Source organism: Larimichthys crocea, chromosome III (assembly GCF_000972845.2).
Source record: "Larimichthys crocea isolate SSNF chromosome III, L_crocea_2.0, whole genome shotgun sequence".
Classification (NCBI taxonomy): domain Eukaryota; kingdom Metazoa; phylum Chordata; class Actinopteri; family Sciaenidae; genus Larimichthys; species Larimichthys crocea.
The window spans coordinates 7,245,406-7,263,809 of record NC_040013.1 but is presented as its reverse complement, the minus strand read 5'-3'; the positions used below and the strand labels follow the sequence as shown (position 1 = coordinate 7,263,809).

The 18,404-nt window shown below is 41.2% G+C and overlaps 1 protein-coding gene across 3 annotated transcripts in view; it reads right to left on the bottom strand.

Moving 5' to 3' along the window:
• The window catches only part of LOC104937738 (ADAMTS-like protein 1), a 90,540-nt gene that overhangs the window by 53,429 nt on the left and 18,707 nt on the right, over positions 1 to 18,404 (bottom strand). For all 3 annotated transcript variants that reach the window (XM_019279454.2, XM_019279452.2, XM_019279450.2), the window contains exon 2: positions 1,991 to 2,107. In XM_019279454.2, coding sequence (XP_019134999.2) covers positions 1,991 to 2,107 — 117 coding nt within the window. The remainder of the gene's footprint in view (positions 1 to 1,990; positions 2,108 to 18,404) is intronic.

The following is an 18,404-nucleotide window of genomic DNA, read 5'->3' as shown; positions in this document are numbered from 1 at the left end:
TGAGATCCGCCTCCTGGGTTGCTTGCTAATTAAGCTGCATTTGTCTTGGCTTGGAATCAAGCTTAATATTGAACCAAGATCCAACATAGAACAGTACTACAGGCCTACAGAGACCGAAGTCAACCGAGTGCTGAAAGGAATCACAAGTGTGGCTCCTGGGAGTCTGCAGGCTCCCCTTCTGAAGACATGTCAGCATCATAGTAGCATTCAAGAAGACACTTTTAAACCTGTCCCACCCTTCAAACTGTTGCGAGATAGACCTTGTAGGCGGTTACGTCCAGTTTAACAACTACCAATTAAGTTCAGACGGTGGTGATAAAAATAAAGATAAAAATCTGTCTGTAAAGTTCACTAATTAACACATTATCTGGTTTGTTTAATCTATACGAAGTGTGTAAAAGTATAAAAACAACAATTCATCATTTTAGAAGTAGTTTCTAAAATCTATTTCCCGTCTTTTCTCTCTTTAGTCTCTTTATGCTCAGCTAATCACTCTTCTCATCAGAAAGAAAATAAATGTTGAACTATTCATTTTAATTCACGGTTAAAAAAAAGGGGGCATAAAATTTTCTTTCACTACCATGGCATCTTATTTGCACCTGTGTTGATGGAAAAAAAAAACAATGCAGCCAAATTCAATCTAATAAAATCCATAAAGAGCAACTGAGGCTTGGACGACATGAATACGATATGTGGGAGTCGATATATAAATACAGCTTGGTTTGAAAATCACTCACTGATGCAAATTCAAAAATTTGCTTGAGGTCAGTGCATCATAAATCACACTGCTACTTGGTTACAACATAAAATCCAAATGCTGTAAAGATAGCTGCTTGTGGTTTCTAACTACAGTACTGTAGGCATGTACCACTGCATTTACATTCTTGACTCCAAACAGAGCTTGTAAATGGGTTTTCCATTAAGTCTGCTGTTGGGATATTAAAGGCCATCTTAAAAAAACAGAGACACTTTAAGATACTACATAAGTACATGACTATTACACATTTTATAACAAGGGCAGTACAGTAGGTCCAGAATCTGTGATCCCCTTTTAAAACTGAGAATGGCCTCTGCCTGCCACTGATCTGTAAGGCTATCCTTCACATGTGAATGTTCATATAAGCTCTCATGATCCTGCTTTAAAGTCTGTTGGTGAGTTCAAGCAGATCGTCTGTTTCAAAAGAAATGTTCCTATATTTGATCAGTGTTCAAAGGGTGTAGCTGCTCAATATTCTATATGTTAAGGTCAAAGGGTCATTTAGTGAAGCGTGGAAGCTTGTGAAAGGTGCGGAGGAAAGACTTTTAAACTTTTCACCTGATGGAGGAGGTCGAGTGTGGGTAGGTGCTAAATTACATAATGTCCTCACAGCAAGTTGAAAAGGGCACGATGATGTCATACCAATCAAAATCCTTTTGGTCGGTGTTTCCAGATTCCTCTCAAGTTGCGCCAGGACCAATCGCATCACGAAGGAATGATGAGATAGGTGAGCTGGACGTCAATTTCTGTGACAACAGCCGCTCATCCATCCCTCCCTTCCACCCAATTAGATAAAACATCTGGGTGAAAGGCCAGCTTAAGAAAACTGCTACAGCCAGGACTCATGTCTCATCAAAGGTGATGACAGAGTGGGAGTAATGTGATGCAAAAAAAAAGCCACCCCACCCTTGAAAGTGTGTGTGAACAAGTGTTAAGTGTGTGTTTGCACGTGCTGCCCTGTTTCACATCAGGCTAGGTCAGCCCGCCCTTCACTCCCAGTGTCTCACGAATCATCATTCATGTGCATTCATTACTGAGGTGTAATAAGGCTGATTTTTCACTCCTCTGGTGTGGCGTGTTACATCAACACACTGCAACAGATTTATTAGCTGATTTAGTTTATCGGGAATTCCAATTTATTTCTTATCTCGGTTGAAAAGGGGAAAAAAAGTTGGAGGTTTTAAATTTGAAATCAAAACCGATGAGAACAGTGTTTTCTGATGAGGCACTTACAGGATCTTCTGGTTTTTGGCTGACATCATGAAGGGGCTCTTCTGGAAGGTGGTCTCGTCGAATTAGAGTGAATTCCCTGATGAACACTGCGTCCCCATCATTGGCCCATACAGCAACCTGAAAAACAAAGATTTTTTTTTAGGAGGTGTCCTGCAGGTCAACGCACCACCTTACTCACATACGCAACAGCATTCTTGGAGAAAGATCAAGGAGGCGATGTGACGCAGACAAAGGAGGTTATGACGGCAGGGTTTTCAAGTGTATAAACACTTTACACGTGGTTGGACGACAGCCCAGTTCATTTCAAGGAAGCAAGGAAGATCATGGAGCCGATGTTTGAAATCTGCTGAGTTTAAACCATTGCACTTTTTTGGGTTTACCAAATGAGAGCAGGGTTTGTTTCCCAGCACTCAGCTCTACTGCAAGTTTGTTACCTCCGCCAAGGATGTGATGCTTTAAGTGACATATGTTTGTCTCTCTTCAGGATTACAGACAAAATACTTGCTAGATTTTAAAGAAACCATTGGTGGAAGGTTGCCGCACAGGCCAAGGAAGAACCTGCTAAATTTTAGAGCAGAGCAACTAATTATTTTTCACCTCCATTAACATTGCGAGATACAGACAAAGGCTGTATAGTCTGTTGCTTGCAGATTTGCATATCATAGAAAACTAGACTACCTTGGTGGAGGTCTGCACCCTCCAAGTGCCCTTCTAGGAGCCAGATACATTAAACCAGAGTCCAGTGATGCAACAAGCTGTTATTCATACCATATTATTTCCACCAGACCATGCTGTTTCACCACTCCACTCTGGAGCAATTGGGATTGGTGGGAAACGTAGGTAAATTGTCGTAAGACTTGCCGTTTGCAATCGTTTCCTGAGCATTGTGTGTTTTTTCTTTGGGTTTGTGCTCTCAACCGCACATCCTTCTTGATGAGGGGAATCTCTGGAGGAATTCACAGCAGATGAGATCTGATATCAGAAGACGTAGTAACCCACCTCTTCGGGGAGACGGGTGGGGGCCATCTTGGATAAGGTCCATTAGCAGCACAGCAGGGCCCGCATTCTCAAGGATGCACAAATTCACAGAGCGGGGGCCCTCAGCTGCTCTCCGTGGGTCATAAACACCCTGTAATGACCTGGGTCAACTCCTTGCCCCCCAGGCTTGTGCCAAGGAAGAGCAAACCAAGAGCAGGGGATGTGGGTTTGGGGTACTTGAGGTTCTAAACGTTGTAGGGGGTTGCGGATTTTTAGTTGTGGGGCGGGAAAAAAAGAAAGTGCTGCTAAGCAACTACAGCAAAACCTACACCAGCTATGTGTGGGAAAGAGCCACACAGTGGACTCTTAAATAGGACGAATCAAATCTGGTTGAAAGCCCTACACTCAGCACTGCTTAGCGGCAGTCACTTACACAGCGGAGGCATCTGTAACAACACATAAGTCACTGCAGTAAAATGTGGGCAAAAGCCTCCTCAGATGACCAAGATCATAACGTACAAGCACATTTTTTGTTGGGTATGGATCTGCACATGCGGCAGCTGTTGAGCCACAACGTAGCATTTTGGTTTATCTGTTTCTTTAAAGATGAATAGAAGATCAAATTTTACTATTCATCATTAGCCACCTGCAGAGTCACTGTGTGGAGCGGTCTGCAAATCAGAAATGAGATGTATGAGCGTGAAAACTCATCTTATACCTGTGAGAAAGTGGTCAAATACATTGGTGGAAATTTAATACAGCACATGTTTGGCAGATTGACTCAACAGTTTAAAGTCTTCTAAACTATATATACCCGAGAGACTTTAATGCATTTAGCATGGGAAACCAAATAACTGATATGAAAAACCTTTATCAAAATAGACCCTAGTAATGGACGTCTGAATAAAACATGAGATTTCTGCTGACATGACTAACGTTGCACTCAAGCGTGTCCGGTCTGCCACTGATGCTGAAAATTAAAATGTTGCACATCTACAGGCCAGTGGTAAAGCAAACATAAGTCGAGTGCACGAATATTAAGAGAAGCTTTGCTAATGTATGTGTGTGTCAGCTAAGATGTACTGAAAACCACTTAAGTGACCAGATGTCCTTGCTCAAGGCTAAATGGAGGCCCGGCTGAGATGAACAAACCGATTGTGTCTTTCTCAAGAGATTTTTTTTTTCTCCCCCGTCTACAGAAATTATTTTCTCACACACTTTAAGTGTCTTAACATCAGACAAATCTGACAACCATTTACTTGTCATTTTGAAGTTTGCATCCATCCTCCTTTAAAAAGACGTGCGATATGCTGGAACCGTACTGAAGCCACAAGCTAATGGTGCATGACAGCTCAACTCTCCCTCGCTGGAGTCTTAAAAGGGGGATCTTTCAAATCCGTTTCCCTAAGCAAACAAGCTGGCTGTCCAATGCCAATGTCAAGCATCCTGCGTACCCCCACTGGATTCAACCATTAGGATCTGGCAGAGAACTGAATATTTTCAAAAAGGGTCCAAGTCCTGGGTTACGCTATCATGCAAAGAAAAGGAGTTGTTGACACTGTCAACATCACACAAACGCTATGAAATACTACTAAAAAGTTGCCTGGATTACATTCACTGGAAACATTTTTTCACAAATACAGGAAGTGTGGCATTCCTGTATAGCAATGAATTGTAGGGAGGAGGTAAAGGGAAATATAATTTGTTTTTGTAAAACATTGAAAAAGTTAAAGCATCCAGTGTCATGCTCCAAGTCACTGTTCACCGTTTCTTTCCCTAACCTTAACACTGCTCTCATTAATACATCTAACAGCGAGGCTCCAGACTGAGATGTCTCAACAACTATTGAATGGGTTGTCTTTAGGTTTTGCACGACGGTCAACGTCACTCGAGCATGAAACCTAATAACTTTTCATCTAGTGCCACCCAGTGGTTGAATTTTCTGGCTTTGACTTTGCGTTTAGTGCACAACTTTTGCTAAACTGCGATGGCAAAACATGGTAAACATTATAGCTGCTAGTATCGGCACCTTAACACTGTCGAGAGCGGATGTAGATTCTTGTAGTGTTGTTATAATAACAATAAATTGTATTACGTATAATGTGAAAGGTTGTTGTGACAAACCCAAATAAATATTACTGCATTTTTTTGTTTGTATTTTCTTAACTCAATATTTTAGCTTTATGGCAACTTAAATGTTTTAATTTTATTGTATTCACTCTCATAAATGTCATTTTCAGTCGCAGCAAGTAGTGAAAAATATCTAATGTCTGAGAGAATCAGAGACAGCAGGTTTAATCATGTACTTGCCTAAACATAATCATAAAAGCATTAATCACTCTTTAGTTGCCGGGAGCAAGTATCATAGGAGAAACAAATAAAATACTTTAAAACCTCAATGTTGATTTAAAAATACTTACTAGGAGACATGGTTGTTATTTGGGGTCCTGATAACTCTAGGTTGATGGTGAAAGCCCACTGTAACACACTACATAGAACCTCTTTCCTCAACAGGATCTGATGAGTGTGTTACATTTTGTGGGCCATAAGCATGCACTAACTCAGGCAATGTTTGAGTTTATTTGACATGAACATGACAGAGGTTAAGAAAACACACACTCCTGGTTTGTATGGCCGCCCGTGATTGAAAGAACCAACTCCAACAAGCATCCCAATCTCCAAACCAACACGTGAGGCTCAAATCCAATGTGTGGGAGTGTGTATGTATGCGTCAATGTGACAAAGGGCAAGGGTGAAAGTAAAACAGAGAACCAGGCCGGTGATTCATTAACCTCCAAGGCGGGTTAAATTTCAAAGAACATGTCTCAACCAGGGAAGGGGAGAGGAAGTGAACTCAGGGGCAAGTCGGGTCCTCAAAAGCACATAATCAACAGTAATAACACCAACCTGATATTATAATTGAGCTTTCCTATAACCTGGTGCCAGCTTCCACTGTTTGGGTGGAAACTGTGAAAAGCGAGTGACTTTTACCATGCTACACTAGACCAAAACCTGGACTTATGTTTCGTGCACTGCTGCCTTTGATTAATAAGACTCCGTCCAATGTTTAGATAAGGACACCCCTTTTTCAAGACTGGCTCCTGTCTGAATGAAACCTAAGAGGAAAAGATATTTTTGCTAATCCACTTTCAAGGGGATTTATGTGAGCTTTCACTTAACACATTTTGGAGGAGGAAACATTGTGGCCTTCTTTTTCCTCTCGTTCTCCGCTCCTCTTTCATAAGCTAAGAAAAGGTTGCCCTTCTCATTTTAAGACTTTTGCCATATCTGTCCCTGGCCCCCACACATCGATCCTTTAGAGAATTTTTCCTCTCACAATGAAGGAACCATGGGATTATGATGCACTTAGTTTAATATTACAGACCAAAGCATGCTGCTACTTTAGGATTTAGGGACTGATAAAGGTAAGAGTCATAAAGGCCATGACAGAGTCTTGGCTCACCTTCGGCAATAAGACACCCTTCAGTGTATAAAAGGAAGAAAACACTGATGGTTATAATTTTCACTTGAGGCATTCAAACAAGATACCTGCTATGCAACAGCTCATGACTAAGTTCTCTGGGAAACTAAATAAAACTGAAACAGCACTTTCATCACGTTCTCTGATTCCTGATGGATTGTTTAGTTCTCTTAATGTTCTTCCTATGACTGCCTTTGAAGATGTACCTTCTCCCAAATTTCTCTGCCAGAGTTCTCTCAACTTGATTTACATGCACCGATATCTGTCTCCCGAGTGCAGTCTGTCCTGTGAGCATGACGAGAAGAGTGGCAAAGAGCTCAACTTGTCTCCCCCGCTGCCCTCTTCAACTCCCACCACTTCTCATCTTTAACAGCAAAAGGAAAGAAGCCTCGGCTGGGGGTGGGAAGGCAGTCCACCTTTGATAGATGAAAAGTTTTCCTGGTGCTGTCATCACATCCCTTTGCGTTCACGCTCTGTTACTCCCATGTTTTAATGTCTCACAATGATCCGTGGTACTCTCCTAATGAACCATGAGCGCAGCCTTTTAAAATCCTCATGAAACAGCATGTTGCCTGTTTGATTTGATGCATTTCACGTTGAAACTGGTGCAGAACACAATACAGGTACGGATCAGTTAAAAGTGTTAAACGAATGGAATCGTTTATGGGATTACTGACTGGGATTTTTATTCATGGTCATATAAAACACTGAAGTCTTGACTGAAGCCACATTTGGCTCCTGACAACAAACAACAGACCTGACCTTTTAACAGATATAATGTTTACCATGTTCACCATTTTAGTTTAGCATGTCAGTACGCCAACAAGCAAACAAAATCTGATGGTGGACTGCCTGATCTATAAGCCAAGCTGTACAGCAACAATGTGGCTACAAAGCAGTTTGTCAATGATTTTCATTTTTACATTTCAACCTTGTTTTCAAGCACAGCTGGAGTTGGTGGAAACCAAAACAGAGCTAAAACAAGTGAACGTTTGAATGAAGTGAATGTTCGTCATGTGGTCAGAGAACTCAAACAAACACAACAAATTAATGCTAATGCTTAATGCAAGTTTTATATAATCCACACCCATCTATCCTGTGCAAGTTGTCCATGTCAGCTCACACTGGGCAAGAAACAGGATACTCCCAGGACAGGTCATCTATCACAGGGTTAAAGTATGTATATAGACATTCTTTCACACACAATTTAGAGTTGCCATTTCACTTAGCCTGCATGTGTGGGAGAAAAATACACAGGAACACAGATAACCTGATATCAGACATTTCATTCTGTCTCACACTGCCAATAGGATGACACAAGCCAAACAGCAGACCTCATAATATTTCAGGCTTTATTGCTTCATTTTAAGAGGAGCACACTCCTGGGACCAAGAACTCAAAGTAGTGAGGTCATCATCTCTGACATTTACCCTGGCTAGTTGTATTTTTTGTAAATATTGCAGTGCAGTCAAGTGCTCCAAGTGTTGCAACTCTGCATCCTCCATATAATTCCAGAAATGGTCATCCATAGCTGTTTTTTTATGGATTGTACAAGGAAGAGGACGACAAAACATAATTTCCATAACATCATCAAGAGGGCAATATGTAGTCCATATATGGTTATCACCAACAGCGGAAGACATCATAAAGCAATTATGTAAACAGCAACTCTATTGGGCCCTCGGCCTCACAGATGTCTTATAAACTTGAGTAAGAGAGGATAAGAGACTTTGACCATGGAGCCCTTAGCAGCGACGTAGTTTCTTCCCACTCCAGACACTGTATGACAGGCTGTCCAGCACAGACACAAGCAAGACAGTTGGATGTGAGGGACTTACTTCTGCTTCTTAAAATTCATGGCAGTGGAATCAATCTTTTCACCTGAACACTGCAGCCTCCCAACTGTCCAGCGTTGGCACAGGCATGGTGACAAAGCCCATGAATATAAAAGTCTGAGGAAGAGGAGCTCCAAAGACTGGTACCCTCCGGACATGGCCCTTGCGAGGAACAGGCTGCACGTGCGGAGGATAATGGAACTCAATGGACTGGTCACAAAGATGTCACCTACCAGGCACTTGGAGACTGCTTACAGCACTTAGAGAACATCTGGTCTTCAAATTAGCAGAAGAGAAGAAGGAGGTGAGAAAGAGGTTTTCATTATTGTAATTTCAGTGTAATATCTTATCTTCAAATAATATAATAATGTTAAAAATGTTGGAATTTTTTGTAACTTTAATACACCCTTGTGGTGCTTTAATGTTTACTTAAATGTGTAACATACACTATGCGATTAATACCTTAATTTGAAAAAAAAAAAGTAAATTTGATGTAATGTTGTGTATTCCAAAAAAAGTAAGTTCTTATTTCCAAGACAAAGTTACTGAAACGTTTAGGAGGTCTCACAAAGGGTTTATTACTATTCTCTCAAAGCAGAGCAAAAATTCACACAGACATCATTATCTGTGTCTGCTTACATCTGATCCATGACGTGTGCATCTCCTATGTAATTCCTTGCTGCACTTAAGCCTGCATACTTTTACACACATGGACACTCGCAGAATGACACCAAACAACTGAATGCTCTAACAGTTTATCCGCTTTTAGGTGTTCTGTTCGTCATCTGACGGGAAGCAGGCAGCAAGACATCAGCACCTTCCAGACTTGGCTGTCAATGATGCTGCACAAGTGACTGTTGGTCATTCGATATAAATGGCAATGTAAATGTGAAATTTGAAGCCTTACAGTTACAACAAGATGTGGACTATTTATTATGTTGAATCCTAATTCAATAAAAAGGTGCCAAACACTGCGGTTCCTAAATCAGCCACTTGAGGTTGGCTTCATAACAAGTCAGTCCCCATAGAAATACATGTGTCTACAGCCTGGTAGAAAAACAGTTTTACTCTGTTGAGCTAAGCTCACTGAGGGTGAATTTTTAACTCATCAGTTCAGTACGTGCTTTATATCGTCTAATGTTTGTGTAAAGTAAGATTCAACCATGATGAAAATAAAATAAAAGTCACTATTTGTGGCTGTTTTTATGCTGAGCTAACCGCCTCCTTCCTTGCACAGACAAACCACTTTTATTGGTATGCATCTCGCTGAACTCTTGATGCCATATGTTTAACTGTTCTTTTAATCCTGTCTTATATTTTGTATTTAATGGGCCAGTGCAGGTTTATTGTCTACAGTCTCTTTAGTTAAAAAGACAGAACAAAATAGATGGTTGCAGAAACAGCTCCCCTGTTATAACACATGTCCCACGTTTTTTTTTCCGTATAAAGGCAACAGGATAACTCATCTGAAGAGGTCATCATCGATCATTTTATACCATAGTTGTCACCAGTCATTTTTCTTCAACTATCCACTGGCTTTTGCGAGAATCCCTTTCTGACCGCAGAAAATCAGCCTGCAATACAAGCACAGACCAAATACTGTAATGCTCACACCGGCTGTGTCCTTACAATAAATCACGATTCTTCACTCGTGAGCTGACCACAAGCTGCCTGCAACTTGAGCGCTTGACCGGTGTGCAGCATTAGCAAATAGCATATTTCCTGCTAAGTAGACAGGTTAGTCCACCTGCTCACCATGTGTGGGGGCCACAAAGGCTCATCGTGGAGTACTTTAGTGAGGAGCTAATTATGCGGTGGGACACCCAAATGCTGACTTCTCCTGACTTACAATATAAACAGATGGAGCTATGAAATCCAGCGCTGAAGCCTTTTGTATCCCATTAGCCCGCAGGAAGACATCTCAATGCAAAAATAGCTTCACCACCAACATTAATCTCTGCACCAGACATGATGCGGTTTCCCTGCTCAGGTAACGACTGCTATTATGTTTAATGTGGGGTTTTTTAATGATGCCCTCAAAAGAGTTCTGACAGCTCAAAGAGCTGTGACAATGCCAGTACCGGAACATACTGTAAGACCGCAAGAAATGGGTTTTTTTTTTTCTTTATACGGTATATACTGTATACCACAGATGCATAATTCTGCATGATTCTCCCTCATTGGTGTCACTGAAATACCAGAAAGTAAAAGAGATATGATACCCAAAATTAAGCAGAACAAAGATCCTGTTTGGCTCCTTTTAAGCCGGTGAAAGAAAGCACACAAGCAAAACAGCTGTGCGAAAAATGTCATTCGGATTTAGTGGCTGAAGGCCTCCATAGGAGGGTGAATAGCAGCATTAATGGTCAAGCTATATAATAATTCTGTAAAAAAAAATGTTTAATTGCTGGCGACTTGAAGTGCCATTGTGCAATTTAAAAGTGTGGTTACTTAAGGTTATAATGCACACTAGTAGTGCTTTCATTTTTGTTAAAGCACTAGTAGGGTGCAGTGTCCAGGATGTACCTATTAAAGCTACAGCTAACTTTTGCAGCCTATATGATTATAGCCTGTATAAAACATGGAAGTATGTGTGATGTCACCAATAGGTTTCTGAAGAGCCATTGTGAAGCTTGTGAAGAGTGTGATGGCTCTGGCTGCCATCATTCATAGTTTTTGGCACTTGTGTGTTGGTTTCACTTCAAAGTCACAAAGGTCGCCCTAAGTGGACAAAAAAAAGAAATTACTGGATATTTTATTATCAAAAGCTAAAGTTAAAGTAGGCCTTCTGAATAAGACAAAGCATAGTAAGAGGCAACAGAAAAAGGACTGACCCATTGGGTCATACAGTATATACAGCAGCAGGAAAACACTCCCTGGGTTCCCACGGTGACACTAGTGATGGCAGAATGACGGATCAGGGGAGGAAAGACCAGATCCGGACACATCACATGTCATTTCCTAAAACCTGCCAGCTCTTCCTGCTGTACCATGCACAGAAGGAATGCCATTGCAGGATTTGAATGCTGAACTAAAAGTACTAGTGAAGTGCTGTGGCTCATAATGTTCAGTGTTTCAAATTAGAGACCAAAAAACATTTTTTAAGTCAAACCATTGGTGTAGATGGAGAACAAGCAGTAGCTCATTGTGATTATATAAAAGAACTGAAAAGCATGGATTGTGGTACTGAATCATCAAATTCTTTTCCTTATTCCCCTGCGCTCCAGCATCATTGGGCCAAGCTCCTCGTCCAATGAGTGAGAGAAAAAGAAGCAGCTGAGAGTCCTCAGCTGGACTTGACATAATAGCTTTGCCTTAAAACATCCACCCAGTTTTCATCTTCCATCACACCCACTTAAAGACAAAAAAGCCACTTGTTTCTCTGACTACTGCCTCCGTTGATGATTGATGGCCTTGGCCCTTTGTTTCAGCCCCCTTTTGATTCCAGCATGTAACACAGCCGGTTATGTAAGAGCATGGGAGGGTGGACAATCATGACCAGATCACGTTTTTACAGGGTGAGACAGAGTTAGTTTCCCTAAATCATCCATCTTCTCCTCCTCTGTCTTATTGACCTTAGGCTCAAAAGCAGATTGTCCAAATCCATCATTGAGTTTCCCACCACAAGATGCTTCCACATGTTATCAATTACAATGAGGGGGCAGAGATAGGTAGTCTCAAGAAACCATCTTGGCTGGTATTCAGGTTTAAGAAATGAAGAGAAGTTCAGTGACCTTATCTGTGGAAATCTGAGCAAAATAAAATCTATCAAGATCATATGAAATACAGCCCTGGTGCAACAAGTTAAACATTACAAACATTTAATATTACATCATTTGTGATAAATGCAATCGAATAATGAACTTATGGGTCTCATCCATTTTTTCAGGGAAAATCCTTACCAGTCAAAGCTATTGTGCACATGAAATACAACCAAGGAGTGGAGAGTTGAAAAGTTCCTTTAAACCCCCTTTGAGCAACATTTCAGCCATGCTTACACCATGGGCCTAAGGTTGGCAATGTTAGTCTGAAATATCTCGACAACAATCACATAGATTGCCATGAAATTTTGTAAAGAATATTCATTGATAAATCAGAGTAATTTTGGTCCTTGGCCAGCAAGTCCAGAACAGACTTGCTAGCATCCTAAATCTTGTTCACAAGTGAAGGGTGGACCGACATGTTGGTGCACCATTTGCAGTATTGTGAACATTGTACCAGACCGTTATGGGGAAGAGGGAACTGAACTGGAAGGCACAACTCTCCATTTTCCAGTCCATCTACATTTCAACCCTCACCTATGGTCATGAGCTTTGGGTATTCACAAAAACAATGAGATTGTGGATACAAGTAGCCAGAATGAAATTCCTCTGTAGGGTAGCTAGACTCAACTTCAGAGTTAGAAGTTTGGACATTCAGAGGGACCTCAGAGTAGAGCTGCTGCTCCACGCATCCAAAGGAGCCAGCTAAGGTGATTTGGGCATCTGATTAGGACGCCTCCTGGGCGCCTTTCTTACCTAACTGGTAGGAGACCCCAGGGCAGACCCAGAACCAAGTTGGCTCTCAGAATCTGGCTTGGAAATGCCTTAGGATCCCTCAGGAGGAGTTGGATGAATGGATGCAAGGACACCAGCAAGTCAAAATTGTCACCTATTAGTGAAATATTAGGATTAGGACAAGGTTTCCTAAATGATATATCCTAATGACCCCCCATGTTCACATTTGGGTTTGAAATGCCTCAAGGACTGTTACATGGATTTATCATTTTGGTAATCCCTTGACTTTTCATGTAGCACCATCATCAGGTGGAAATTTCCCATTTGTTCAGTACTTTGGTTTATGAGTTTAAAAGGTCATTGACATATGATAGCATGCTAGCACGCTGAGCTGGTGGACGTGGTCAACAGTATACAATCCGAGCATCAACGTGGTAAAATCACTCCCTATTTATTACAATGCACTATATTTACCCTCTGCCATTTTATTGGAGGGTCTGAATTATGAGTGTAATATTTATGCACTATAAACATTGCCACAGTGGAATGAAGGTACGCAACTCTCTGCTAACGATCTCATAATGGAGTGAGCTGCATTTTATAGCTGTGAAAATTATTTGCGTGTCACTTCACCTGTCAGTGACAACACAAAATGCCATTGATACTATAGTTAAGGGCGTCTGGTGAACCTGCTGCCACCGCGGCCCAACACTGGATAAGCGTAAGAGAATGGATGGATGGATGGACTATAACTAACTCTGAAAGCATCACTGAGAACAATCCCTGCTGCATAGTGGGAGTGAACGCTGCATACTATCACATTAACACAACACTGGCAGCAGTCCAACTATCAGAGATGGACTGAGTGGAGTCTGCAGCAGCTGTGTGACAGCTCTCCCTCGCAGCTTTTCATTACTCTGATCGATTGATTGGCCCATCTGCAGGCTCCCTTCTGTGGCGTTAAGTAACCATGACCACCCCGAGTAATTAAGCTGTGTGTGATCGCGAGTGTGTGAACACAAGACCGCCTGCCCCAACAAAAGCAGCCTACAAAGATTGATGGTGTCGTGGTGTGTCCAAGAGTTATAACTAAGCAGTGGATTTAAAATTCAGAGTTTAAGTCATAACCAAATATTGCACACACACACACACACAAATACAAGCATCTGTCCTCCTTCATCATATCATTTCACAGAAGGATTTAAATTGACAGCTGTGTGGCACAATTACAACACAATGTTCCACATGTAGTGGGCCAACGAGTTCACGGTTCAGTACATGTGTGCTGCTGCACGACTGATTCAAACCACCAGGGTAATTTCACACATAAAGGTGACTGTCACTGGATGATTGATGAGACGAGTTTATATGGGGTTTTGTTGTGGCGCCCCAGAACTTCTCGGATATTCAGATGTTAGTTATTTTAGCGATTACAGAGGTGAAATTAAATATTTTTCACTCTCTGTCACTTGAAATGATGAAAAATTGAACATTTAAAATTGTTCAGTTTACTATTCTTTCAACATGATAGTTTAATATGACATTCAACAAAAAGGATCAGGATCATTTTAGTGGAACTGCTCTTTTTAGTCTCAAAACAAACATCCAATCAAGAATGAGTAGGAGTTCAAGTTAGATCCAGCTCATCTGGTAAAGTTCATACTGACCTGTGAGCTCAAATTTACCATTTACTGTATCAGGCTTCAAAAATAAACACAAATGTTGTCTAAAATGAAAATTAAGTGTGCTGATCCTTTTAAGGCTGTCTATGTATACAGTGTCTATAATATTTTAAAAAACACAGAATAAAAGTTGCTCAGCAATTTGTATTCTATTACAATATTACAGAAAATGTCGAATTTCCAATTTTATCCATTTATTCAATAGAACATCCCATTGTTAGACTCTGCAGAATTGACAGTGGCAATGTCCCAAACATGGATCCCTCCATGAAATGCATGCAAAGCCGTCCATGCCAGACCTCCCAGAAGACCAATCCAGTAGTTTTCTTTTAAATAGACAAAGAACGGACCTGGCAATCTGTTAGCCTGAATCACAACCACACATCACTGACGGCCAAAGAGATTCAACTTTGGTGGTGTTCAGAAAGGCACTGTAAAGGACTCATTGATTGGTACATGGGATCGAGAGAAAAAATGCAATTTGTGAAGACCCTATTCTCATACCACAGCGTGGGCCAACAAATTTGTTCCGCCGAGTTTCCTAAACTGTTTTCGCCGACATCAACATGCGCCACGAAAGCCCCGGTCCTCTCCAGAGCGCCGTCTGCGGTTACCACGGTTGCATTCCAGCTCCCAAATTAAGCCCCTCATTTGCGGAGTTGCCTGACCATCGAACAATCTTAATTTCCATATTCTGTGGCATTCTCAAGTCCTGATCTCATCTGGCTGGCAGCGAGGCAAATAATGAAATGCTGCCCTGCCTGTAGCGTGGCATCTTTAACTGCCCAGCCCTCTGCTCCATAATCCACACTCCATTCTTCAATTGTTTTTGCATTACTAGAAGCCAGCTGCACACTGGTCACAAAGTGGAAAGAATTTTGGATGTTTACCAGTAAGTTTTCTGCCTGTTACTTAAACCTAAACTTACTTTCAATCGCTTTCTGTCTACAGTGTGTGCACATCCTTCAACACTGTGTATATGTCTATTTAACTGATTAAAATGAATTTTGCCAATTTAGCATCTTTAGAAATTATAGAACGTAAATCATCAAGTTGTGGCCCGGGGTGATTTTCTTTGAGGATTTGTTTGGTGGTCAAGTTTTTAAAAGCCAACATCAAGGATGGTAAACCTATAATTAAGTTTATTACATTCAGTGTTGGCTTCACTCATTTTTATTATGTCATACCCACTAATGATTATAGGGATCTATTTAATGAGGACATGTTCCTTCTTAATGTACAGTGTAACTTACAGTCTCAGAGCCTCTGCAGTTAAAATGTCTTGTATGCATGTATGTACAGTATGTCACTACATATTGTGATGAATCTTTTTTTTTATTATCCAAAACAAAGTCAAAAGGCGGGATGTATGAATGATTCATACATCACACTCAATGCTACTTACTATAAATAACCTGTGATTTATTAAAACTATAAATAGTAAACATGTATAACGGTGGTAACTCTAACAAGTGGTGGAGCAGGCAAAAGTACTGACATGCAAGGGGTCAATGCAAGGTGTCTGCATCAACTTGTATGAAAATCTAGCGCTACAGTGAAAAACACAGGTTTTTCCATTCAATCCGGGGCAGAGAAGTTGAGCCAGATTCAACTTTTGGAGAAATGCAACCTGACATCACGCCGTGGTGGCCAATCTAACAATCAGTCCGGTCAAACTACTCCAGAGCCAGCCTGAAATGTCACTGAAAGTGAGAGTTCTTGGACTAAACCATTATACTTTTCCTGTTGTGTTCTGGCTTGGTTTATTTCATGTACCCAGCTTCTCTGTCTGTGTCAGGTTCCTAATCTACGCTGCAAAATAGTAACAACAAGGAGTTTCCTTTGGTTTGTGTGCAATGGTTTGATAAAGAGAGAGAGCGAGCAGTGGTTGAGTGACGTGGACAACGAATGAGAGACAGCAAGAGCCAGTAATCAAGAAATCTGGTAAATCAGAGGAATAAAAAGTTATTTTCTAAATGTTCCATAGCAGTTATATACATTGCAAATAAAGATGTCCACAATCTGCCGTACAACCCTGCAGCGATTCGCTGCTTTGCCTGATTTGATCTGATCGGAGTGGAAATCTGGCTTGTCCATATGTAGCCACTTCCACTGTGACTGAGAAAAATGTATACAGATGGCTTTATAAATCTGATAAAAAGATTTACAGGCATATTTTTGTCTAGAGTAGACAGTGACAATGGCAGAGTTTTATGCATCTGACCCCAAGTGAAAAGAAACACCTGGAGAGATTAATGCATATCTACATAATCCTATTCATAGCTTTTGACGGATGCTTGTGTGCATCTGGCAGAAGCTCAGAACAGGACTTTATCAGCTCTCCTTTAACTAAATAAAAAAAAAAGGAATTTTAAGCTTTTTGAGAAGATTATATTGTGTGGATTGTAAGACAACTCTTACACTGAGATGCTGTTTTATAATTAATTTGTAATGGATTCAGTGTAAATGCTATATTAATTTTGTTGGATGTTATCTGTATTTAGAAAGGCATTTATGGAAACTCATACACAAGCCAACTTGGCCCGGAAAGTGCCATGTTTTTGTGAACAGTCAGGTTCAGATTGTCCGACAGTACCAGAACAAATGCTGACAACAATAACATGATTCACTTTTAAAAGTGCCCAAGTCTCCATCTGGCAGGCGCTCCCAGACATCTCCACTTGACTCGACATTCTCCTGCAGCCAAACGAACCACAACATCATCGCTCTGACAGATGAGCTGGGAAAACCCAGTGATTTGTCTAGGGTCCTCTAAATAAGACAGTCACCCTGGGGAACCATATCTGAGACGCAGACAAAGATCAGAGGCAACAATGTATTCCCCACGGTCTACGATGACACAGTCAACATTATGTGACAGCTTAATGCTGTCCATTCATTGTCTTGTCAATACGCAGAGATTCCAGAGGGCGCAATTATCCAAAGAGATTGACAGACAGCAACTTAAAAGACACTCTATGAACTAAAGGAGGAGAAGAAGATCTCTCAGCGAAGGTCAATCTGCTATCAAGAATACCTTAATTACGTAAGCCTAAAAAAAATGCACCACAGCATGACAGACACGCAAAAAAACAGTGTCTTGGGCCTCGGTAGTTGATGCCAATAATTGAGGATGTTTGAATCATTTTTCTTGACGTGCTATCATTGTCGCAAGTCTTGACAAAAATCCCTGTCATGCTTGTGTAATTGCCGGCGAGAGCGAGCGGTTTGATGAATGACGTCCCTGACATTTGGGATGCAGCCAAAGTGGCATTTAAAAGGGGAGGGGGGGAGTTGGCACATTTCGTCCTCGGCATTCCCTTTGTATTAAAGAGACAGATCGGAGGCGCCATTTGAACTCTTAAATATGCCATGGGAGATTTATCTGACACCATGTGTGAGTCCACTACAGGGGTCCCTGTTTGCCTAAATTTATGTCCTGTATGTTCCTGTGTGTGTGTGTGAGACCGCCTGTGTAAATTACAGAGTGTTTCCTCTGTCTATAGTAATATTCCTGTAGGGAATTGCTGTGATGCTGGCGTTGCATTCTTCTGATTTTGTTATGTTTTTCTCAGGTTTTTTGCTTGCATGTACACGTGTGCAAATTCCAGGAACTTCTGTATGTTTATTGTATTCAAAGCATGGCAGGTCATTCCCATATAGGCTCAGCGACATTGTGAGACAGCATATCAGATGTTTGTTTTTACATTAGGGCTCCCTGTGGGCCCAGCCGACAAGCAGTCTGTTATCTCAGGAAAAATCATTTAGCTCCAAAGCAACAGCGGAGCCAAAAGTAGCTCCTCCTGCCGTCTACCACGGTCAGTTTAAATATATTGCGAGGGTGCGGCGGTTCATCGGAAATGGAAAGATTCAGCTGTCAGGGTGTTACTCTACTAATCTCACTCAAAACTATTCAGGAAACGCTTTCCCAAACAAAATATT